Source organism: Vipera berus (assembly GCF_964194415.1).
Source record: "Vipera berus genome assembly, chromosome: Z".
Taxonomy (NCBI): domain Eukaryota; kingdom Metazoa; phylum Chordata; class Lepidosauria; order Squamata; family Viperidae; genus Vipera; species Vipera berus.
The window spans coordinates 56,150,861-56,176,198 of NC_138205.1; the positions used below are offsets into that span (position 1 = coordinate 56,150,861).

General features: G+C 42.5%; 1 protein-coding gene across 3 annotated transcripts in view; it reads left to right on the top strand.

Annotated features, from left to right (window-relative positions):
- ZNF830 (zinc finger protein 830) overlaps nt 1–25,338 on the top strand; it is a 72,830-nt gene that overhangs the window by 36,108 nt on the left and 11,384 nt on the right. For all 3 annotated transcript variants that reach the window (XR_014028438.1, XM_081343491.1, XM_081343492.1), the window contains exons 7-9: nt 1,176–1,239; nt 23,500–23,580; nt 24,409–24,485. Coding sequence is in view for 2 of the 3 variants with exons in the window: in XM_081343491.1 (XP_081199617.1) it covers nt 1,176–1,239; nt 23,500–23,580; nt 24,409–24,485 (222 nt within the window). In the remaining variant the exon portion in view is untranslated. The remainder of the gene's footprint in view (nt 1–1,175; nt 1,240–23,499; nt 23,581–24,408; nt 24,486–25,338) is intronic.

Sequence of the window (25,338 nt, forward strand, 5' to 3'; positions counted from 1 at the left end):
TCCATGATTGTATTTTGGGAATTGGAATAGAAACATGAATAAAAATATCATTATGCAGTATTATGCAACAAATGTATATAATTTAGGCTTTGAAGCACAAAATAATATAAAATGTTAGTAATTTTCATTTCATAAGAAAACATGTACAAAACGTTTTGATCCTGATTAATATTTGTACTTTTTGTGATAAAATATTCCTTAATCTTAAAAAAAGAACTTCAAAAAATGGAAAGCTAAAAATACAAACTAGAGAAAAGAAAAAAAAATACTTATGAATAGTCACTTGCTTACCAATGAATTTATTAATATAATATGAACAATGCAAGATATTGTAAGATATCACAGATTTTGTGCCATAATTAATACATATTGCTGTCTCCTTGGGTGGTAGAAAAAATTGCCTTTTCCAAAATGGATCACATATTTCCATTCCTTGACATCTGGAAAAATTTCAAGTTTCTCAGGATTTAAGGCATAGAACCTAAATATTTTAAAATATTTAAAAGTATTAAAATGTTTTAAAAGGATTAAAGTATTAAAATACTTTAGATACTTAAGATTTAGGAACATGCAGACTTCAGGATTCTGATTAAGACAATTTTCTTAAAATGATATTAAGGCTTTGTTTAACTAAACCTTTATAATATATCAATAATTATAAAATGAATTTTAATATTTCAGGTACTTGTCACTTAAGAATCACAACTGAGCTAGGAATTTTGGTTGTAAGTTGTTGCAATCATTAAGGATTTTAATACAATTTTATGACAATCATAAAGCGAGTCACCATGGTTGTTAAGCAAATCCTTTTTTCAATGGGCATTTTTTTTTGGAAACCAGCAAAAAACATCGCATATTGCAGTCATGTTACTGTGGGACATTGCAGCCAGCTGGTTGCTAGACAACTGAATGTGATCATATGATTGCAGCCAAAACTTCAAGGACAGATCATAAGTAACTTATAGGGGTCTGTTCTAACTTCAAATGGTCATTAAATGACTGGTCATTAAGCAAAGACTACTTGTATTGTATTTTAAGATGGCTTTTCTGGTTCTTATTCAACTGTCATTAAATATCTTAATATTATTAGGTTTACTTACTCTTATTTTCAGTTTAAATAGTTCATTTGTTACAGTACTTTGAGGTAAATATTAATTATTGCTTTAACATTTCAGGAGAGAAAACACTGCAGAGGCCTTACCAGAGGGATTTTTTGATGATCCAGAAGTGGATGCAAAGGCAAGCATTCAGTTATTTCAGCTTCTATGAATTTTCTGGCATGTGACATTTTTTGTATTTTACTTACTTCATAGCTTGTATTATTACTCTGGCAATAAATAAGATCGCCATCTTATTTATTGGAATAAGAATACCATGGAAACCCCTTGAGATCTTAGAGCAAAGGCAGGATATATATCAAGCAAACAAATAAATGAACAGTCCAACAGCTCCAAGTAGTTGCTGTAATGAAATATTAAGTCCTTACAATTATGGACATAGTTCATTTAGATTTCAGTAAGATATTTGACAAACTACAGCCAATGTCTTGGTAAATTAGAACAATGTGGGATAGAGTATACCACCACCAGGTGGGTTTGTAATTGGTTGACCAACTGCACTCAGTACGCAGTCTTCAGTAGAACTACATCTACATGGAGAGAAGTAAACAGTGGAGTTCCTCTAAAGTTCTAACTCAGTACTTACCACCATTTTCATAAATGATCTAAATAAGAGGATAGAACTCAGGAACTCATCAAATTTGGAGACCAAACGGGAGAATAGCGAATATTTTAGATGATAGACTCAAGATTCAGAAGAACCTTGACAGACTTGAACACTGGCCCTAGTCAACAAAATTAAGAGCCTTGGTGGAGCAGTGGGCTAATGCCTCCTTAAGTAACACCAGCTGCCTGCAATTAGTGCAGGTTCGAGTCCCACCAGGCTCAAGGTTGACTCAGCCTTCCATCCTTCCGAGGTAGGTAAAATGAGGACCCAGATTGTTGGGGGCAATTAAGCTGACTTTGTAATAATGCCGCTTGGGGGGGGCGAAAGCCCTAATAAGCAGGCATATACATAGAATGAAGGCTACTGCTAAGCTTGTAAGCCGCCCTGAGTCTTCGGAGAAGGGCGGGATATAAATGGAATTAAAAAAAAATGCTGTTCAGTGTTGAGAAAAGTAAGTTCCTACAGATAGGCAAGAAAAACTAATACACAAATGTAGAATAGATGGTACCTGACTTAACAGTGGCAACTCTGAAAGGGATCTATTGTTCTAGTAGATTACCACTAAGTATGAGCCAGCAGTTAGTTGCAGCTGCCAAAAAAGTTAATACAGTCTTAGGTTGCATCAATAGACAGAGTTGCAAGATTGTATGAAGTGATAGTATCGCTTTATTCTGCACTGGTGAGGGACCATATTTGGAATATTATGTCCACATAGAGGAAACTTGACTGAGATCCTAAGAAACAGTGCAGAGAAGAACAACAAAGATGATAAGGGGTCTGGAAGCCAAACCCTATGATGAATGGCTGCAGGAGCTACATGTCTAGTTCAGACATGTCAAACACAGGGAGAGTGAGGTAGGAAGTTTATTCTCTGGAGAGAGAATAAAAAGCCTTTTCTCTAACTTCCTACCTCGCTGTCTCTTCTTCTCGTTTGTCTCTCTGGAAAAGAGAAAATAAAATCATCTTCCCCCAGTCAATCTTCTCTTCCCCTTTAAAAATACTTCCCCAAGAGCCCTGCCCCGCCGCCAGCCACTGTGGAGGTCGCCGGAGCTCCCAACCTCACAGCCGAATTCACAGAGCTCTGGCAAAGCCTCCCAGCCAGCACCGATCCCACCCAGTGCCGATCTCTTCCCAGTTCCTCTCTCCGCTACACTTTCTTCCTTCTCTCCTTCTCATCTCTTTCCTTCCTCCATGCTCAGGAAGGGGTGATGGGAGGGGGAGAGATTGCCAGCATTGCCATGTTGCTGCCAGTCTTGCTATCTCATGTGGGGGGGATCTGTCCCGGTGAAAGAAAAGCCTAGTGGCTGCAAGGCTGGAGGTGCTGGGGGGGAGAGGGGGTTGGCGCTGATGTACAACATGGTTGTGTCCATCAAAGCCACAACACGCTCAGCCTTAAATCCATGGGGCAGCCCCACCCTGTCCCCTGGGTGCACGCAGAAGTGGAGAATGGTGTCCCTGCTGGTTGTCTTGTCCTGCAGACTGATTTCACCCAGGATGCCGGCACTGGCCGTCTCCTGTGTGCATACCCAGGGGGTGGGGCAGAGGCGGCGGGGCAGCTCCTTGCTGGTTCCAGTGGATCTTAGGCTGAGCACGTTCTGGCTTTGATGGATGCAACCAGGTTGTAGATCAGTGCCTTAAGCTCCTCCAGCTTCACAGCCACAAGGCATCCCTTTCAGCAGGACTGCCCCCACCCATCCACACAGTATAAGAATGGCTGGCAGCAGCATGTTAGTGCTGGCAATCTCTCCCCCTCCCATCACCCCATCCTGAGTGCAGGGGAAGGAAAGAGATGAGAAGGCAAAGGAAGGAGGGAGGGAGGAAGGAAGGAATGGAGGGAGGGAGAAAGGATGTAATGGAGCAACAGGGTGGGAGGAAGGAAGGAAGGAACAGTGGGAGGGAGGGGAAAAAGGGGAAGGAAGGAACAGGGAGGAAGGAACTGTAGGTTGGGAGGGAGGAAGGAAGGAGAGAAGAAACGGAGGGAGGAAGGAAAAGAGGGTGGGAGGGAGGGAAAAGGAAGGAACAAAGGAAGGAAGGAACAGGGAAGAAGGGTGAGGAAGGAAGGAATGGAGGGAGGGAGGGAAAAAGGGAGGAAGGAAGGAACAGGGAGGAAAGAACGGGGAGTGGGAGGGAAGAAGGGAGGAAAGGAGGAAGGAATGTTGAACTAGCCATGCCCACCTAGTAGGCCACACCCATCCCAGCCACACCCACCCAACCCCCCAAGGGCAACCACAGTGCTGATGTGGTCCTCAATGAAATTGAGTTTTACACCCCTGGTTTAGTTTAATGAGCAGAACTAGGGGTAATATGATAGCAGTCTTCTAGTACTTGAGGTGCTGTCATAGAGAAGGGGTTTAGCCTGTTCTCCAAAGCACCTGAGGGCAGGATACAAAATAATGTGTGTAAGTTCATTAAAAAGAGATCCAACCTAGAACAAAATGAGAAATTTCCTGACAATGAGAACAGTCAGTGGAACAAAGTTGTGAGCTCCATCACTGGAGGTTTTCAAGAGACAAATATTGAGAGATATTTGTCCAGAATAATATAAGATCTCCTTCCATGGGCTTGGACTAGAAGACTTCCAATATCCCTTCCAACCCTATTATTCTATGTTCTGTGAAGACTAAGCCAGGCAAAGAGCAATAAAGTTTGATTTCTGATCTTTTGAACAGCTGGTGAGGAATCCATCAGCTTCAGGATTTAGAGGGATATTTGTGTTTGTATTGGTTGGAAACACGCGGAAGACTTCATCCTGCAGTGGACAGAGAATGGCTAGAGTGATGATGATGGTTTGTGCTATGTAGAGTGTGGTTATAGGGGCCCAATGTAGCACTGAGGTCCCCTCCCATTTTATCTTTGGAAGTTGTGGAGGTTTTCAAGAAGATATTGGGCAGACATTAGTTCAGAATGGTATAATATTTCCTGCTTGAGCAGTGGGTTGAATTAGAAGATCTCATCAATTGCTTCCAAGCCTATTATTCTATGTTCTGCATAGTTCAGAATTAGAAAATAGTGCCAAGGTTAATGTTTTCTCCTTACTTAAATTCGATGAAGAATAGTCAAGACTGTAATGAAGCTTGCCCAGTCATAAATCAGGGCATCCACGTAACCTACCACATTTAAGACTATTTTTTGCTGCAGTTGTTAATGAATACCCTGGTTGCTAAGCAAATGAAAGATTTCTTAGGGACAGTGTTTTGCCCAAAACTGCTGGGTTTTGGCAAAACCATCTCAAAACACAGTCATGTGACCATGGGACCCTGCAAACAGTTGTAGATGCAGCCCAGTTGCTGAACATCTGGAGTGTGGTCACCTGGCTGGTGGGGGCAACTGTCAAATCTTCGAATCCAGGTCATATGTAGCCACAGTGAGATCCGTTGTGAGTTCAAACACTCAGTAAGTGACCAGTCGTAAGTTGACAACAGCCGGTAATGAGAAGTTCTGGAAAAGAAATAGAACAGAACAGAAATTGAAAATTGCTGGAAGTAACCTCAGATATACTGATGGTATCATGCTTGCCAGAAGTAAGAGAGACTTCCGATGTTGAATTTAGAAGAAAGCACAAAAGTCAGTCTGCTGTTCAAAATTAACCAAAACCAACAATATCTGAATAGGCAAGGCTAATCAAGTACCAATCGCATACTAATACTCAACTCAATGATTAATATTTATGTGTTACTTATATGTAAGGGTGTAGGTCTATACATATGTTCCCTGGGCAGTGCATCAGAAGTGGCCCGAGAGTTCATGGCTTCCATGACGGCCATGGACCTGACCCAAATTACTCAGGACCCAACTCACGAGGGAGGAAACATGCCTGATCTTATTTTTATCTCTGGGCAATGGCTAAATGGACTGGGTGGGGTTACTCCAACATCACAACCCCTTTCATGGACAGACCATTATCTCCTGCGGTTGGGCCTCCGTCACGTCACCCCCCGCTGTCAGGAGGCGGAACCGACCAGGTGGCTCCGCCCCAGGCGCCTGATGGACCCAGATAAATTCCAGATGGCGCTTGGACCGATTCCCACCTCCCTCTCCCACAGCCCGGTCGAGTCCTTAGTTAATGCCTGGCAACAGGCTGCTTCGGAGGCTCTTGACCGCGTTGTCCCTTTGCGGCCTCTGACCCGGTGCAAGTCCCGACTCGCTCCTTGGTTCTCCAAGGACCTGCGGGAGATGAAACGCCAGAGAAGGGGCCTAGAGAGCATTTGGAGAACCAGTCGGTCTGAGTCTGACCGAACACAGTTAAGATCCTTTTCTAGATCTTATCTTGTGGCAATGAGGGTGGCAAAGCGCGCCTACTTCACCACCCTCATTGCGTCCGCAGATAACCACCCGGCCGCCCTATTTAGAGTGGTCCGCTCCCTTTTAAATCAAGAGACGGGAGAGGACCCCCTACATGGACGGGCTGAGGAATTTAGTAAATATCTGGTGGACAAAATTGCTCAGATTCGGGCTGGTCTGGACTCTGGGCAGTATCTGACGAGAGGAAAACGATGAATTTGGCCGAGAACATTTGGGAAGAGTTCGATCCTGTGACTCCGGATGAAGTGGACAAGATCATGGGGAAACTAAGTGCCGCCACATGTTTGTTGGACCCGTGTCCCTCCTGGCTAGTCTATGCATCTCGGGAGGTTACACGAGGCTGGCTCCTAGCAGTTATCAATGCCTCACTGAGTGAGGGGTACTTCCCTGCCGCCTTGAAAGAGGTGGTGGTAAGGCCCCTCCTCAAGAAACCGGCATTGGATCCAGCTATTTTAAACAACTTCTCCAACTGTCTCCAACCTTCGCTTTCTTGCGAAGGTCGTTGAGAGCGTGGTGGCACGACAGCTCCCTTTGAACCTGGAGGAAGCTGAATATCTGGATCCGTACCAATCGGGTTTCAGACCCGGGTATAGCACGGAGACGGCATTGGTCGCACTGGTAAATGATCTCTGGCGGGCCCGAGATAGAGGTTATTCCTCTGTCCTGGTCCTATTAGATCTCTCAGCGGCTTTTGATACCATCGACCACGGTATCTTACTGCGTCGTCTTGAGGGGTTGGGAGTGGGAGGCACCGTTCTGCGGTGGTTCTCCTTCTACCTCTCGGACCGTTCGCAGACGGTGTTAGCAGGGGGGCAGAGGTCAAGCCCTAGGCCTCTTAGTTGTGGAGTGCCTCAGGGATCGGTGCTCTCGCCCCTCCTGTTCAACATCTATATGAAGCCGCTGGGAGAGATCATCCGTGGCTTCGGGGTGAAATATCATCAATATGCTGATGATACCCAGCTATTCATCTCCACCCCGAACCAACCCAGTGATGCCCTCGATGTGATGTCCCGTTGCCTGGAAGCGGTACAGATCTGGATGGGGAAAAACAGGCTTCGACTCAACCCGGCCAAGACTGAGTGGCTCTACATACCGTCATCTCGTTTAGTCCAAGAGGTTCCATCTTTGACTATAGGAGGAGAGATGTTACCTCCCATTGATAGAGCACGCAATCTGGGCGTCCTCCTAGATTCACGACTCAGTTTTGAAGATCATATTGGAGTCATGGCTAGGGGGGCATTTGCCCAGATTCGCCTAATATACTAATTGCACCCCTTTCTGGACCGAGATGCCCTACGTACAGTCACCCACGCACTCGTTACCTCCCGTATAGACTATTGTAATGCTCTCTACATGGGGCTGCCCTTGAAGACCACCCGGAGGCTTCAGCTGGTGCAGAGTGCAGCTGCACGGGTTGTGATGGGAGCACCCCGATACTCCCATATTACACCCCTCCTGCGTGAGCTGCATTGGCTACCGGTTGCCCTCCGGGTGAGATTTAAGGTGCTGGTACTTACCTTTAAAGCCCTACATGGCTTAGGCCCGGGATACTTGCAGGACCATCTGCTGCCGGGAACAAATTCCCATCGCCCAGTACGCTCACACAGAGAAGGCCTCCTCAGGGTCAGCTAGGCAGTGTTGGCTGGCGACCCCCAGGGGGAGGGCCTTCTCTGTGGGAGCGCCAGCCCTATGGAATCAGCTCCCCCCTGAGCTTCGGATGGCCCAAAATCTCCAATCCTTTCGCCGCGGCCTCAAAACACTCCTTTTCCACCAGGCTGACCTGGACTGACAGGCATTTTAATTAATTATATTTACAATTTTTAATTTATTTTTAGTTTTTAATTTTAATTTATTGCACAGATGATTTTAATTTTATTTTTATCTTAATTTCTGTACTTATTATATGTTTTGTTGTTAGCCGCCCTGAGTCCTTCGGGAGATAGGGCGGGATATAAATCCCATCAATAAATAAATAAATAAAATAAATATGTTGTATATAGTATGTTTAAGTGTTTGCCACGTATAGCTCTGAAAGTCAGTAAAAGTTTACATTCATAGTTCAAACAGGCCAGATATGCCACCCAAAAGTTCCTTCTTTGCAGCTGAGTTTTTCCACAGGTGGTAGTTGTTAAGGTCAAACACACTTTTTTCTGGAGTCTGGGCTTCAAGCCAAGCCTTTTTTAAGCAATAACAAGTTGAAATACTATATTTCACCACAAGATGTCACCGATGCCATTTAAAACATTTTAAGTCCAAAGTTTTTTGATAGTTTTTCAAGTCTTATTTCTTTTTTTTTTTAGATAAAAACAAATGTCTCCAGTAAGAATAGGAACACTTTTAGTCCCCAAATTTCAAAAGTATATATATCCAATTAGATTAAAATTGTTCTTATAGTTGCCCTGTTTCCCCTAGGTAGTTAGTCGCTGCTGTACTTGGAGGGTGGGGTAGAAATTTCCTTCCCTCTCACGGGGGAAAAATACTTTGGGCAACTTTTACAGGAAAAAATACTTAAAATCTTAAAAGAGAAGATCAGATCTCACCCAGTTTTATCCGCGTTGCTTTAAAGGTGCTTGGTGGTGATTTTGACTTCGGCTGTCAGCAGCTTAGTGACAAGCCATATTGCTATGGCTGGACTTTCCCCCATCCAGGGCTTCCTTGGATCCAACAGAAGGGCCGCCACCCTCCCATGATCAGGCGGGGGTCTCCTCTTTACTCATCACCCCTACAGGGTGACTTTCGACCCTTTCCAGGGTACCCCAGCAGAACGGACGCGAAAGATGGAGCTCATCTTCCAGCATCCACGGCACAGCGATGGCAAACTGGAAGTCCCTCAAATTTTAATTTTTAAAATTCTTCTCTTAACAATTGACATTGTTGTCTCTTTATTTTTTTCCACCATGTATGTTATCGCTATGCCTCAAAAATATGCTTTGGCTGTATCTCATAAATTTTGTAATATATCTTTTTTATTTTCTTTGAAGAAAAATTCCATTTCTTTTGTTGCTAAGTCTATAAATTCTTTCTCTTTTAATATAGATTGATTCAAAGTCCATCTTATTTTTTTCTACATTCCTTTCCACACCATTTTTAAAGGATTGTGATCTGCCCAAGTACCTAATTCTATTTCAATTTCCTGCATATTAACCCTTAATTCAGGTGTCATCCAAATCATATCAATTCTGGACCAAGATTTATGACTATTAGAATAAAATGTATGTTGTGACTTTCTTGGGTTCGTTTCTCTCCAAATATCTTGTACACCAATTTCCTCTATCATGTTAAAAAAAAGTCTTAGTACCTTTTTCTTCCTTGTTTCCCTGATTTACTGCTTTTATAATCTAATGTCTCATCTACTATTGCATTGAAATCCCCAATTAAGCATATATTTGATATTTCATTTCTACTGCTTTTCTGTGAAGGTTTTGATAAAATTCTTCTTGTTTGTTATTTGGTGCATATATTGTTATCAAAAGTACCTTTTTTATTTAAAAATATTTCTACCATTAGTATTCTTCCTTTTCATCTGCATAAATCATTTTGGAATCTATTGTCTCTAACATATATACCGTATTTTTCGGACCGTAAGACGCACCTGACCATAAGACGCACCCAGTTTTTAGAGCAGGAAAACAAGAAAAAAATATTCTGAACCTAATACTACCAGTATACTAAAACAGGGCTTTTCAACCTTTTCATCCATTGTACCATGTTTAGGACAAGGCAATGTCTGAGTACCACCAGTCACCCAGCAAGGTGTCAAAAACCTGACCCCCCCAAAAAAGGAAAAAAAATGATAAAGTACAGGTAGTCCTCAACTTACAATGATTCACTTAGTGACTGTTCAAAGTTACGATGGCACTGAAAAAAGTGACTTATGACCATTTTTCACACTTATGACCGTTGTAGCATCCCCAAGATCATGTGATTTACATTTGGATGCTTGGCAATCGATTCATATTTATGATAGTCACATTGTTCCAGGGTCATGTGATCACCTTTTGCAACCTTCTGACAAGCAAAGTTAGTGGGGAAACCAGATTCACTTAACAATCATGTTACTAATTTAATTTCTCTCTCTCCTTCTCTTTCTCTCCCTCTCTCCCCCTCCCTCTTTCTTTCTCTCTCCTCTCTCTCCCTCTTTCTCTCTCCCTTTCTCTCCCTATTTTTCTCTTTCCCTCTATTTCTCCTTTTCTCTCTCTCCCTCTATTTCCCTCCCTTTCTTTCTCCTTCTCTCTCTCCCTTTCTCCCCCTCTCTATTTTTCTCTTTCCCTCTATTTCTCCCTCTTTCTCTCTCCCTCTATTTCCCTCCCTCTTTCTTTCTCCTTGTCTCTCCCTCTTTCTCTCCCTCTCTCTTTCCCTCTTTCTCTCCCTCCCTATTTCTTTCTCCTTCTCTCTCTCCCTCACTCTCTCTATTTCTCTCCCTCCCTCCCCCATTGTCCCTTCCTTCTTTCCTTCCTTCCTTTCTTCCTTCCGTCCCTCTTTGTCCTTCCCTCTCCGTGTTAGAGCAGTACCCGGGGAGGGGGCCCTGCGGCCCGGCTTTCTCTTGCAGAAAGCAAGCTGAAACAGAGCGAGGGAGATTGCCAGGAACGCGAATTGGCCGATCTTGTGCTCCTGCAATCTCCCTCGCTCGGTTTCAGCTTCCCTTGCTACAAGAGAAAGCAGACTTGTAGCAAGGGAAGCTGAAACTGAGTGAGGGAGATTGCAGGAGCGCCAGATTGGCGTTTCTCACCACATGCCAATTCGTGCTCCTGGCAATCTCCCTTGCTTTCCACTTGTGGAGGTTGGGGCTGGCCATACGGATCACCTTCGGACCATAAGACGCACCCTCGTTTTCCTCCCCACTTTTTTTGGGGGGAAAGTGCGTCTTATGGTCCAAAAAATACGGTAACTACTCCTCTTTTTTTGTTGTTGTTGAGCTGATGTGTAATAAAGTTTTCCAAGTTTTGGATTTTCCCAAAATTTATGATGATGTTTTTTTATTTGTGTCTCTTCCAAACAAATTATATCAATGTTTAATTTCTGTATTTGTTTGAAAATTCTTTTTCTTTTTGATGGGGAATTCAATCCATTTATATTCACTGAAATAAATCCATTTTCCTTCTCCATTTTGATTTACTTATATTTAGGTCTTGTTCATCTCATAATCCTCTGCTCCCTTACTGTTCCCTCATCTTCTTGATTCATCTTCTCTTTTTTTTCCACCAGTGTAATTGTTTCCTCTATTGTTTGTTCTGTTTCTGGCTTTTGCCATCTTCTTGTTGATATTGTGTTCTTTCTCCCAGAAATGCTCTATATCTTTCATCAAAATCCTCTGCCTTGCACACTGAATCCAATCAATATCTTGTATTAATCCAATTGATTAGAATCTCTTCTGTTATCAGCCATCTAAAATTTACTCCTTTTGCAATCAGCTTTGTAGTCAAGAAATGATATTGTCTTCAGGTATCCTTTATTCTCTTGGGAATCTGTTTCAGCACTACTATTTCTTTATCTTTAAATTGTAATGGATTATCTCTAACTCTTCTTAATATCTCATCCCTTGTTGTTTCTTCATAAATCTTACATGGACTTCTCTGCGCAATTTGTGTTTCCTCGCGTAACTTGAATTCATTCTAAATATTTCATCCACCTCTTGGTGCATCTCTGATCTTTCAGTTTTTAGGGCCTCTGCTAATAGATTAATAATCATTTTTGCTATATCTTCCTCTTTACCTTTGGGAATCTCAAATAGTGTATAGCTTTCTCCATTTCCAAAGCAGCGACCACTCCTAAGTTTTGATTTGCTTGTTTTAATCTTTCATTTTCTGTCATTAGTGCTTCAATTTCCCCTTGAGTATATTCTGATTGATCTCCCACCTTCTGAATTCTTTGTTCATTTTTAAGAATCATTTGTTGGTGAACCTCAAATTGTGTCTTTATGTCAAGCATTCGTTTAGCTTATCAACATTGCTTTTTGTTTCTTGGTGATTCTTCTTCATTTCTTGCATTAGTTGTTAAGTTGTGTTGATCTCTTTTTGGAGATTGTTTGCCTTCTCTTGTTGTAACATTACTTCAGTAGATCCCTGACTTGGTGGACTAGATGTTCCAGAAGAGGGCGTAGAAGCAGGTTTTTTTTTGTAATTTTAAAGAGATTTGGTGCACTCATTGTTCAATCAGGCAAGCTTTGTAAATCCATACGGAGAAGAGAAAAAAAAGAAAAAAGAAAAAAAGATAAGAAACAAGCCAACTGCTTTAGGCTATAATCCAACTTTTAAAATACCCAACTGTTTTAGGCTATAATCCAACTTTAAAAGGGAGCCAACTGCTTTAGACTGTAATCCAAGTTTTAAAAAGAGCCAACTGCTTTAAAGTGTAATCCAGCAAAAAACAACACCCAACTGTATAAGTGTAATCCAGATATTTCTGTCAGTTCAAAGATATTAAAAAACTGTCTCTAAATAGTTTCTGTAATAGTTATGTCTAGAGTTAAAAAATGTAGTTTAAAAAAATCTTAGTTTTTTCTTTTGTAGAGTGACAGAATGTCCTTTGTTTTGCACAGGTGTTGTTTCAAGGTCACCACTCTTCTGATTCTTTCTATATTATTGTAATATCTTCCTTCACCACTAGATGTCCTCATTAATTGTAGTGTCTCTATCCAGTAATAAAACTATTTAAAATGCTCTTTCACAACAAAGTAAAAAAATCTTCCCAAATCAAAAAAGTTAGCCAACAAAAAATTATCACATTTCTTCAATCAGTCTCAAATCTTTTCTGCGTATTTTTTTTTATTGAAAAGTTTTAACATACAGTTTATCTTTAACAATCCCCCCCTCCCCCTTCCCTCTCCCTCCCTCCCTACCCCTCCCCCCCCTCCCCCCCCACTTCCCAGAGCTAAATACAAGGTATAGAAAAGAAAAACAATCATAAACAAGCATATGCTAACAACCATAAACTCTAAAATCCATCACTCTCTAGCTTATACAGGATAATACAAATCTTAATAATATTAAATATATATAGAAAAGGAAAAAGAAAGGAAAAAAAAGGAAATAAAGAAAGAGAAAGCGAAGGAAGACTTATTCAAATGCTACATGAAACTTCTTAACCCTATATTTGTTCTGGATGTACTCAACCCATTTTCGCCATTCCATAATATAACATTCTTGCGAGTGATCTTTCAGATAAGCCGAGATCTTTGCCATCTCTGCCAGGTCGGAAACCTTTAAAGTCCATTCTTCTATAGTCAGCAGTTCCTCTTTCTTCCAATACTGACCTATTAAAAGTCTTGCTGCCGTGATTAAATTCAGCATCAACTTAGTGTCCACAACCGTAGCATCCGTAATTATTCCCAGCAAGAAGAGTTGCGGACAGAACTTTATCCTTTGCTTGAAAATCTTCTGCATATTCCACCAAATTTTTATCCAAAAGGCCTTAACCTTTTTACAAGTCCACCATACATGAAAATATGTTGCATCTTCATCACCACACCTCCAACATTTTGGTTGATAGTTCGGATACATACTTGCAAGCTTTTTAGGATCTAAATGCCATCTATAAAACATTTTATAAAAGTTCTCTCTTAGATTTTGAGCTTGTGTAAATTTTACATTCCTCACCCAAATCTTTTCCCACGTGTCTATTGTAATAACTTCTTGAATATTTTGGGCCCATTTTATCATACAGTCCTTAACAAGCTCTGTTTCTGAATCAATCTCTATCAATGCAAGATATATCCGTTTAATATGTGCTGGACCCTGATTTCTGATTTGCTTTATCAGATTTTCATCAGTCATTGTAAAACCATTTTTCTGATCTTCTTTCCACCTGGCCCGTAGCTGAGTATATTGAAACCAATTCTGAACAATCTTCTCATCTCGCAAGATATATGGTTTCAAACACCAGATATTTCTTTCCAAGTTTAGAATCTCCTTGTACGTAGTCACATCATGTTTGAAACCAGCATGTATATTTTCTATTGCGTGTTTTGGAATTGCCCACAATGGTATCTTGCAGTCTAGTTTATGTCTGTACTTCTTCCAAACTCTCAGCAATGCCTGTCTTAAAATATGCACTCTAAACACATTATCTACCTTCTTATCATACAACAAATATGCATGCCAACCAAACAACAAGTCGTGGCCCTCAAGATTTAATAATCTCTCTTGTGTCAAATTGATCCAATCACTTATACCTACTAACGCAGCAGCTTCATAATATAATTTAAAATTAGGCATTTTAAGACCACCTCTTTCACGAGTATCCTGCATAGAGGGCAGGAGGGCCGTATCGGTCTCAGGGAAGGCCTCTCCGCTGCTTACAAGCGGTGAGGCACTCCGACCCTCTGGTTCCGCCCCGGGGTCCCGGGAGTGAGGATGTGCAGCCTCCTGAGCTCCGGCTGGTGTATTTGAATGCCAGGTCGGTCGTTAATAAGGCTCCTCTCGTTCGAGACTTGGTCGAGGGTGAGCAGGCTGACCTGGCTTGCATCACGGAGACCTGGTTGGGCCCAGAGGGCGGTGTTCCTCTGGTTGATCTTTGCCCACCAGGTTTCCGGGTGCTGCACCGGCCTCGGGCTCAGGGTAGGGGTGGGGGAGTGGCTGTTGTTGTGAGGGAGACCTTGTGTCCGCGGGAGGCCACCGTTCCCCAGACAGTCGGGTGTGAGTCTCTCTTTTTGAGATGCGGCCCTGGTGCGCAGTTGGGCTTGCTGCTGGTGTACCTTTCGCCTAGTCACGCAGCAGCAGCCCTGCCTGAGCTGCTTGATGTCCTCTCTGGGCTGGTGGTTGAGTTCCCGAAACTTATAGTTTTGGGGGACTTCAACCTACCATCGCTGGGAGGATCATCTGAGTTGGCTCGGGAGTTCATGGCTTCCATGACGGCCATGGACCTGACGCAAGTAATTACGGGACCGACTCATGAAGGAGGCCACACCCTTGACCTTGTTTTCTTGTCTGGACGGTGGTTAGATGATCTTGGTGGGGGCTCTCCAATTATTATGCCCCTGTCATGGACCGATCATCATCTCCTGCGGCTGGTCTTCCGTTTTGCCACCCCCCGCCGTGGGTGTTTGGAACCACTTAAATGGTACCGCCCCAGACGCTTAATGGATCCCCAGAGGTTCCAGGCGGCGCTGGGGTCCCCACCTGCCTCCCTCGCTCACAGCTCGGCCGAGGCCTTAGTGGAAGCCTGGGAAAGGACGGCCACTGAGACCCTTGACCGAGTTGTACCCTTGCGGCCCCTGACCCGGTGCAGATCCCGCCGGGCTCCATGGTTTTCTGCGGAGCTCCGGGAGATGAAGCGTCGGAGACGGGGCCTAGAGAGCGGTTGGAGGTCCAGCCGATCCGAACCCGACCGATTGCGACTAAGAGCCTATATTAGGTCTTATCTCGCTGCAATTAGGGAGGCGAGGTCCAACCACTTCGCCACCCTTATTGCGTCCGCAGATAATCGCCCGGCTGCCCTGTTTAGGGTGACTCGCTCCCTCCTAAATCAGGAGGTGAGGGAGGATCCCTTGCAGGGACGTGCCGAGGAGTTTAACCAACATCTGTCGGACAAAATCGCTCGGATTCGGACCGGTTTGGACTCTGACTGGGCAGAGTCTGACGATCAGGACACGGGTGGTCTTGTCGATATCATCTGGGAGGAGTTTGATTCTGTGACTCCGGAGGAAGTGGACAGGATCATGGGGAGGCTGAGCACCACCACATGTTTACTGGACCCGTGCCCTTCCTGGCTGGTTTATGCAGCCCGGGAGAGGACACGCAGCTGGTTCCAGGCAGTTATATCGGCTTCTTTGAGTGAGGGTATCTTCCCCGCCGTCTTGAAGGAGGCGGTGGTGAGGCCTCTCCTCAAGAAGCCTGCTCTGGACCCGGCTGTATTGAACAACTTTCGTCCTGTCTCCAACCTTCGCTTTCTTGCGAAGGTTGTTGAGAGTGTGGTGGTGCATCAGCTCCCTCTGGTCCTGGATGAAGCGGATTATCTAGACCCGTACCAATCGGGTTTCAGGCCCGGGCACAGCACGGAGACGGCATTGGTCGCGCTGGTGAATGATCTCTGGAGGGCTTGGGACAGGGGGCATTCCTCTGTCCTAGTCCTATTAGACCTCTCGGCGGCTTTCGATACCATCGACCATGGTATCTTGCTGCGGCGTCTCTTGGGACGTTCGCAGTCGGTGTTGGCAGGGGGACAGAGGTCGACCGCGAGGTCTCTCATTTGTGGAGTTCCTCAGGGGTCGGTCCTCTCGCCTCTCCTGTTCAACATCTACATGAAGCCGCTGGGTGAGATCATTCGTGGCTTTGGAGTTGGGTATCATCAGTACGCTGATGATACCCAACTTTTCTTTTCGACCCCAAACCACCCCAGTGATGCCCTCAACGTGATGTCCCGTTGCCTGGAGGCGGTTCGGGTCTGGATGGGGAGGAACAGACTCCAGCTCAACCCCGACAAGACTGAGTGGCTTTGCATATCTTCATCCCGGGTTTATTCGGACATTCCACCTCTAGCTATGGGGGGTGAATTATTACCCCCCGTAGATAGGGCTCGCAACTTGGGGGTCCTCCTAGATTCACGGCTCACCTTGGAAGATCATATAGGAGCCGTGACTAGGGGGGCCTTCGCACAGGTTCGCCTGGTGCGTCAGTTGCGGCCCTATCTTAGCCGGGATGATCTATGCACGGTCACTCATGCGCTCGTGTCCTCTCGTCTGGACTACTGCAACGCTCTCTACATGGGGCTGCCCTTGAGGACCACTCGGAAGCTCCAACTGGTACAGAATGCAGCCGCGAGAGTGGTGTTGGGAGTCTCCCGATACTCCCACGTTACACCTCTGCTCCGTGAGCTGCATTGGTTGCCAGTTGTCTTCCGGGTGAGATTCAAGGTACTGGTAACGGTATTCAAAGCACTCCATGGCATGGGGCCGGAGTACCTCAGGGAACATCTGCTGCCGGCATCAAGCTCCCTGCGCCCTGTGCGTTCCCACAGAGAGGGCCTCCTCAGGGTGCCACCGATCAGAGAATGTCGATTGGTGGCCCCCAGGGGGAGATCCTTCTCTGTGGGCGCTCCGGAGCTGTGGAATCAGCTACCGGTAGAGCTCCGGACGGCGCCCGATCTTCGCTCCTTTCGTCGCGATCTCAAGACATTTCTGTTTGTACAAGCCGGCCTAGCCTGAGGGGTGTGTGTTGGGGTTGTTTTATCTTTCGCTTTTTAATTTTTCTGGGGGTTTTTAGCGTTGTATTTATATTGTTTTTAACTAGGGCAATTGTTTAATCTTTTTTAATGTTTGTATTTGCTATTTTATTCTGCCCTGTGAACCGCCCTGAGTCCTCAGGGAGAAGGGCGGTATATAAATGTTATTAAATTAAATTAAATTAAATTAAATAATCTTAAGTTTGACTCGTGGTCTTTTCCCTGCCCAAACAAATTTATTGATACCTCTCTGCCATTCCTCCAAATTAGAATCTTTCTTAAGAATCGGTATCATTTGAAATAGAAACAAGAATTTAGGCAGGACATTCATTTTCACTGCTGCAATTCTTCCCAGTAAAGACAATTGCAATTTTTCCCAACTCTCCATTTCTTTTTGGATTTTTCCCCATAATTTTTCATAATTATTTTTATATAATTTTGTATTAGAGGGCGACAAAAGCACCCCCAAATATTTGACCCTTTTGACAATCTCAAATCCAGTTAACCCTTCTAGAAGGGCCTTTTGCGATACTGTCATGTTTTTGGCCAACATTTTAGTTTTTTGTACATTAACTTTAAATCCGGAAACCTTCCCATATTGCATTATTATCTCCATCAGGTCCACAACAGAGCTCTCAGGCTGGGTCACTGTAACAACCAGATCATCTGCAAACGCTCTCAATCTATAATCCTGATCTCTAATCCGTATACCCTTAATTCTTTCCGAGTTTCGTATTTTTACCAATAATATCTCCAATGTTAACACAAATAACAAAGGCGATAGCGGGCACCCTTGCCTTGTACCCTTCTCAATACTACAAGCTTCAGTCAAGCTATTGTTAACTATTATTCGGGCAGTTTGTTTTTGATATAATGCCCTAATTGGTTGCAAAAATTTATCCCCAAAAATCATTTTATCTAAAACTTTCATCAAAAATTGCCAATTCAATTGATCAAAGGCTTTTTCAGCATCTAAAAAAATTAGCGCCGCAGGGATCTGGTTGTTCCTTTCCAAAAATTCCAACACATCAACTATATGCCTCACGTTATTTTTCATTTGCCTACCACTAATAAACCCAGTTTGATCCCCATGAATCACCCGTTGCAGAACCCTCATCAATCTATTAGCCAACACCTTAGCAAATATCTTATAGTCTGTATTTAGTAGTGATATCGGTCTATAGTTTTTTACTTGAGTAGCATCTTGGTCTTCCTTCGGAATCAAAGAGATAAAAGCAGTTCTCCAAGATGGAGGCACCTTTCCCCCTCTCTGGATTGTCTGGAACAATTCCTTTAACGGTTTAACCATCTCTAATTGTAAATTTTTGTAGTAAGCCGCAGTCAGACCATCTGTACCTGGCGCTTTGTCAACCTTCAACTCCTTAATTACTGTAAATATTTCTTCTTCTGTAATCAATTGATTAATCTCCTCTTTTTGTACTTGCGTGAGAACCGGGATGCTAGCATTCTCCAAATACTCATCAATATCTTTTTCATTAATCTTCTCCTTAGCATATAATTTAGAATAAAAATCCACAAAGGCTTCCTTAATAAAGTCCTGTTGAAACACTACCTTCCCCTTATGTTCAATTTTATCTATGTTAGAAGCCCTCTGCTTTTTCCTTAGTCTATAAGCTAGCCATCTACCTGGCTTATTAGCATTGCAAAAAGTATTATGCCTGGCAAACCTCAAGTTGGTTGCCACTTGATCAGCCATTAATTTATCAAATTGCCCTCTTAATAGCTTGATAGCCTCCTTAGTCTTCACATCCACTGGATTCAAAGTCAAGGCCTTCTCTTTTTGAATACGCTTAAAAAAACCAGCTTTATCCATCTGTACGTCCAAAACGCCATTCCAATCCCCCATAAAAATAAACGATTTGTAATCCAACTGGGTAAGCTTTGTATAAAGTGAGCTAAAAAAATCAGCCTGTTGTTGTTGTTGATTAGGAGCATACAATCCAACTAAAAGCGTTTTTTTACCTTCTAACAACAAATCTATCATTACGTATCTTCCATGCTTATCTGCTTCAATTAAGTCCGCTGTTATAGCACTTTTAACATAAACAACCACTCCGTTTTTCTTGTTCATTGCAGAGGCAACAAATTGCGTACCCAATCTTGAATTCAGTAAAAACTTTTGGTCCATAGCCCTAATATGCGTTTCTTGCAAACATATAACATCAGTCTTAAATTGTTTTAAATATTGAAAGACTTTCTTCCTCTTCTGAGGCGAATTTAGTCCATTAACATTCCAAGTTAAGAATTTAGTCGCCATTCTTGTCCCCCCGAAGCTTCTGGAGCACCCCTCCAATGGCCCTATCTTCTTTGGGCCGCGCTCCTCCCACTGCCTCGCTGTAAGTACGCTTTGAAAGTTCCATAAACTTCTGGTGGTCTTGTTCTTTTATTTGTTTTGCTCTTTTTAAAGCAGCACGCGTCACCCTTAGCTCTCCAGCATCAGCCAACAAAGTTGTAGTTTGATCCCTTCCAGCACCATCCTCCTCTGTCAGACCATCTTCAGCCTCATGAGTTTTTTCTTCACCAGATCCCTTTGCCGCTTCCAAAAGTGATAGTGGGGTTGCTTTTAAGACATTATTGTAGAAATCACGCGCCTGTGCCACAGTAGCCAGACGGTATCTTTTACCTTCATACATCACCACCAGCCCAACTGGAATCTCCCATCTGAACCTTATATCACGTTGCTTAAGTTCCTGCACGAGAAATGCAAAGTCCTTTCTTCTCCTTAAAATCTTTGGAGGAATTTCCTTTAAGACCAAAACTTCTTGGTCAGCAACCACCACTTTAGTATCGTAGGCAGCTTGGATAACTTCATCTCTGATTTCTCTCTTTGTAAAGTAAACCACGACATCTCTAGGTAACTTCCTCTGTCTGGCAATCCATGAGTTAACACGAAAAGCTTTATCCATACATCCCTTTATTTCAGATGCTGGCTGACCCAATACTGCTTCCAGGGCTTCAGAAATCAGCTGCTTTAAATCTTCTTTAATATTTTCTTTTAAGCCTCTGATTCTAACAGCATACTGCATCTGATGAAACTGAACAAGGCTTAACTCTCTGTCCATTTTGTCTCTTAAGTCTTCATTCTCCAATACCTTTATTTCTAATACAGCATTTTTTGAGTCAAATCTTCCACCTTTTCTTCCAAACTTTGCACACATTCAGCCACACTTTCCACTGTAGACAAAATGTCTACCCTCATCGCACTAAATTTCTCTTCCATCCTCTCTTCTATTCTCTCCTCCATTTTTGCCAGTTTATCACCCAATGTTACTAAAATTACCTGGGCAAGTTTTTCAAGGGCATCTTCTAAATCCTTCGATGTCAATGCAGCAGGAGGAAGCAAGGCTTGCAACGGTGTCTGTTGCACCGGAGAAGTTCCAGCACTCCGAAGGGTTTTTGAGGGAGGTTTAGCCGCCATCTTTTACTTTCACTTGTGACGCAGTTTCACTTTAAGTTTAAAAAGTCCATTAAGCTCGAGAGTAAAAATAAAGATCCTCTTCTCCTTTTTCTCTTGTACCGCTCTGCCTGCTCCTTTTATTCCAGGGTCTTTCCTTCTGGCAGGGGTGGTCGTAAACGCCTGGCTCTGCTCCAAGAAATCCGGAGCAGAGACGCTGACCAGCTGGGAGCAACCCAGGCTACGGGGGAGTTCGATCCTTCAGCCGCCCAAGCTTTAAACTCAGGCGGCCCCGGAGAACTCGACCCCTACCTGGGGCCTCACCCCCTCCTCTTCTCCCGAGGAGGGGGCTTCAAATTCACCCGAACAGCTGATCGACGCTGTTTCGGGTGAAATCTACACAGCTGAGCCGCGGGCAGCCCGAAAAGGCTGTCTCCGGCGCTCCGCCGCCACCGGAAGTCCTTTTCTGCGTATTTTTTATATTCCTTAATTTTGTTCCCCCATTTCAGATTTCTCGCCGCTTTTAACTCTCTTCTTCCCAAGTCTTCCTGGGGTTTTACTTTTAAAAATTATCCAATTCAGGGATTTATATTTTAAAAGTCTATAGGGAAGAGAAATAAAGAACAATCTCACCCAGATCAAACATGTTGTTGACAGTCAGCTGTTCGGCGGTGCTACCATAGCTCTTTGCTTCTTCCCCTCTTCCTTGGCTGTCTATGGCTTAGGTTCACTGCATATTTGCTGGCAGCCTTTCTCCCACCTGTTTTAAAGAGTTTCCTTGGTCCGTTTGGGCCAACCGCCATTGGTTCTGAACTCCCAAGGTTTCCCTTCCTCCTCGTTGCCTCTCCAGGGCAATTTTCTGACCTCTGGATCTCCAGACGAAGCAAAATCAGACTAGGAAACCAGAGTTACTGTTTCTTTCATCTGTGTCGCCATTTTAAAAATTTAGGGTCAAATGAAAATTTATGCCTGCAGTATTACGTATACTTTTTCATAGTACTGACATGCTAAAAGCTTTTCATGTGCTCTTTAATACCTGGTTTTTCACTCCAGTTGAATGGAGGTTGGATGCAAAGTAGGGACGTTGCAGTTAGTACTTTTCAGTGCTTTCTAAGCAATACACTATGTTGCATTTTTCACTGCCAAATGAACGCCTTCAATTAAAATTCACCACTTTATGCAGATTTATTATGATGATACACTGTGTGGATGTGAATACTCTGCATCACTGAGCCAAAATGTAAAAAGGTAAACCAAAAAGTACTGATGGACCACTTGTCACAGCAACTGACAAGTTCATATGATAAACTTGGATGAACCAGTTAAAGACACTTTGGTGGTTCACTCAAAGAGAAATTGCTGTCAAGGTGGCAGTTTTACAGGAATATGTGGTCATATTATTGATATTCTTCTGTATAGGAAGGTTGTGAAAGGGTTCTCCACATGCTAATGAGAGGTGAAGACTACAAGAGTTGAAATTTGCTAGTAATTGTTGTCATACTACAAGAATGAATGTGAGGAATTTATTCAAACCAATGTCATAGCTGATGTATATGGGCTCATAATGAGAAAAAGAAAGCATCAGTTTTTGAAATATTATCAGAAAGTTTCCTCTAGTGCTCAGCAATGTATAAGGATCAAGAAATAGATGAAGCCTTTTCTCATTCTTGAACTATGCATGAGTGTAAATATATTAGAGAGGACTGGTGGAGAGGACTAATAAAAACATGGGAGATTCATGTAACAATCCCTCTAGATCACGGGTGTCAAACTCGCCACGTCACGTGACATGTCACAATGTATTGCAACTCTTTTTGCATTGCCGGCAAAGGGGTGGGTGTGGCTGTGGTATGATGAAACCGGCCCGCGAGCCAGCAGTTTGACACCCCTGCTGTAGATAAAAAGGGATAAAGAGTAAGAGTTGAGTTTGCAACTTCATTCTCCTGAAAATGTTAAGACAGCTAAAGATGATACCTTAAGCTATGTTGCAGAAATGATAGATAAATGCAATAAATTATCCACATATTTTATTGTAATATATTTACAAAATTTACAATGTAAATAAAAATATAATTTCTTCTTTTGCCTAGCATACAAAATCTTATTCCATTACTTTCTTCTTATTTATTATTCTTAATGTGCTATTTACATGCTATTCTTTGAAAGGAATCTATCATTGTACACAAGATTTAATCAGATCTTGCAAATATACAATTTACTAATACTTTAAACGGATGCATAATAAGGGCAAAAATAACACACACGGTAAAGGCAAGTATTTGACAGAATTGACACATCACATTTTTGTGATGCCAGAATGCTGATGGATCATGTGATCTATACTGCTTAATATTTAAAGTAAGCAAGCAAGAAACCTGCTGGAGTTTAGCTTCTTGTTAATATTTTGAACATCTAGCTGTTTCTTCTAATATTTCCCTTATTAAGCATACTTTCCTTTGCCATCAAGCAGATTTGCTATACATGATCTTGAGTGAGATTATCCTAGTAGCTGTGAATTATTGAGTTGAGCTCGATAATTTGATAGATTTGAAACAATCTAAATTTTTAAATTGTTGATAAGAATTAGGAAAATAAGGACAAATAAGGGGTGTGTTGGTGAGGGAGTCTTTTCTGAAAATAAATCTTTCTCTGATGCTCATTCCTACTTCTCCCATCATTTGCTGGACTTCCTGCATGCAAAAAAATTAAATCTGCTGCTAAGTGGAAAACAAATTCTCAGTGAAACGTAATTCATGGAGGAAAACAGTTATGATAATTATTGGGCAAAATTGAGGCAAGGAGACTCCACATTTAAGGGCAGTTTACCACTGAAAAAAGTATGTGGCAAAGATAATAATGATTGTCCAGTTTTAATTTTGGTTTGTATGTGTATGTTCTAGGTGCGCAAGGTTGACACTCCAAAGGATCAGATGGACAAAGAATGGGAGGAATTCCAGAAAGCTATGAGACAAATCAATACAGTAAGTTACTGTTCCCTGTTTTGAAATTAATGCATGTACAGAAATGAAACTTGGCAGAAGTGATCTTATCTGCCAGTGTCAATGCGATTTACATGGTAGATGAGTGGACAAGAGCAATAGCACTTAGATATTGCTTACAGTATCTGGGACTTATTTTACTGACCTCAGAAGGATGAAAGGCTGAGTCAACCTTGAGCCAGTGAGAATCGAACTTCCAAACTGCAGGCAGCCAGCAGTCAGCAAAAGTAGCCTGCAGTACTGCATTCTAACCACTGTGCCGCCACAGCCACATCATGACAAGGCAGGAATTGGATGGGTTGTCCCATATACAATATCCAGCATACATGATTTTCTTTTCTGATGGCTCTAAGTCCAGATCAAACATTCCTTTATGAAGATGCTAAATTAGACCAATCCTTTATGCTTAATAATAATATACATGTTACACAAATGGTTTTCAATTGATAAATTGTTTTTATCTCTTTCTTTTATATGCCTGTGTCAAAGGAAATTCTGTAACATACTGACTTTTTAAAGTATTTTTCCAGTGGAACTTGGGACATTGCTCTTGTCTTTTGGGGGGAGAAAGAGGATCCCTGATCCCTTTTTTTCTTTTTGCCATATCTCTTTCAAGAGTTAAGGCTTAGGAGGGAAGGTTTTGCTGCCAGGGGAAATGTATATGGACTGGCAATTCCAGAGTTTTAATTACAGTAAAAAGAAAGGAAACTTTACATTGTTGTATTTCTCCATGTTCCATGAAAGTCAAAGAAATACCCCCAGAAAATTGAGCCTAAAACTGCTATATTTTGTTTTTAATTTCTGAGTTAGATTTCAGAAGCTATAGTGGCTGAAGAAGATGAAGAAGGGCGACTTGACCGTCAAATTGGAGAAATTGACGAACAGATGTACGTAGCTCTAATTTTGTCTTCAAATTCTGTTTATGAACAGTGTTCCTCAAAAACTACTTAAGTAATTTTTTATATTGCTTTAATAAGACTATATTTGAAATACTGCAGCCAGTTTTGGTCAACGCAATAAAAAGTTGAGATTCTAGAGTGCAGAGAAGAGCAACAAAGATTGATGATGAATGGTTTCAGGAACTAGGTATGTCTGGTCTAAGAAAAGAAGGACTAGGGGAGACAAAGTAGTGGTCTTTGAATATTTGAGGAGCTATCACAGAGAAAGGAAGGATCATCAACCTATTCTCCAAAGAACCTGAGAGCAAGACAAGAAGAAACAGATGGAAATTTATCAAGGAGAGATCCAACCTAGAACTAAGGAGAAATTTCCTAAAAGGAAAAAAAAATCAATGTTACGGTTTGCATTCAGAAACTGTATGTGCTCCATCACTGGAGGTTTTTATTTATTTATTAAATGGTTGTTCGGCCCAATCTAGTACTGAGGTCCCCTCCCATTTATCTCTGGAATTGTGGGCGCTCCATGACTGGAGGTTTTCAAGAAGATTGGGCAGCCATTTGTTTGGAATGGTATAGGGTAGGGGTAGGCAACCTCAGCTCTTTTATGACTCATGAACTTCAACTCCCAGAATTCCTGAGCCAGCTATGCTATGCTGGCTCAGGAATTCTAGAAGTTGAAGTCCATATGCATATTTTGAATCTTACTGAAGAAGAGGGTGTCACATTATTCACCAAAGGTCAGGGCAAGAAACAATGGTTGGGAACTGATCAGAGAAAGAAGCAACCTGGAATTAAGGAGAAACTTCCTGACAGTGAGGACAATTAACCAGTGGAATAGCTT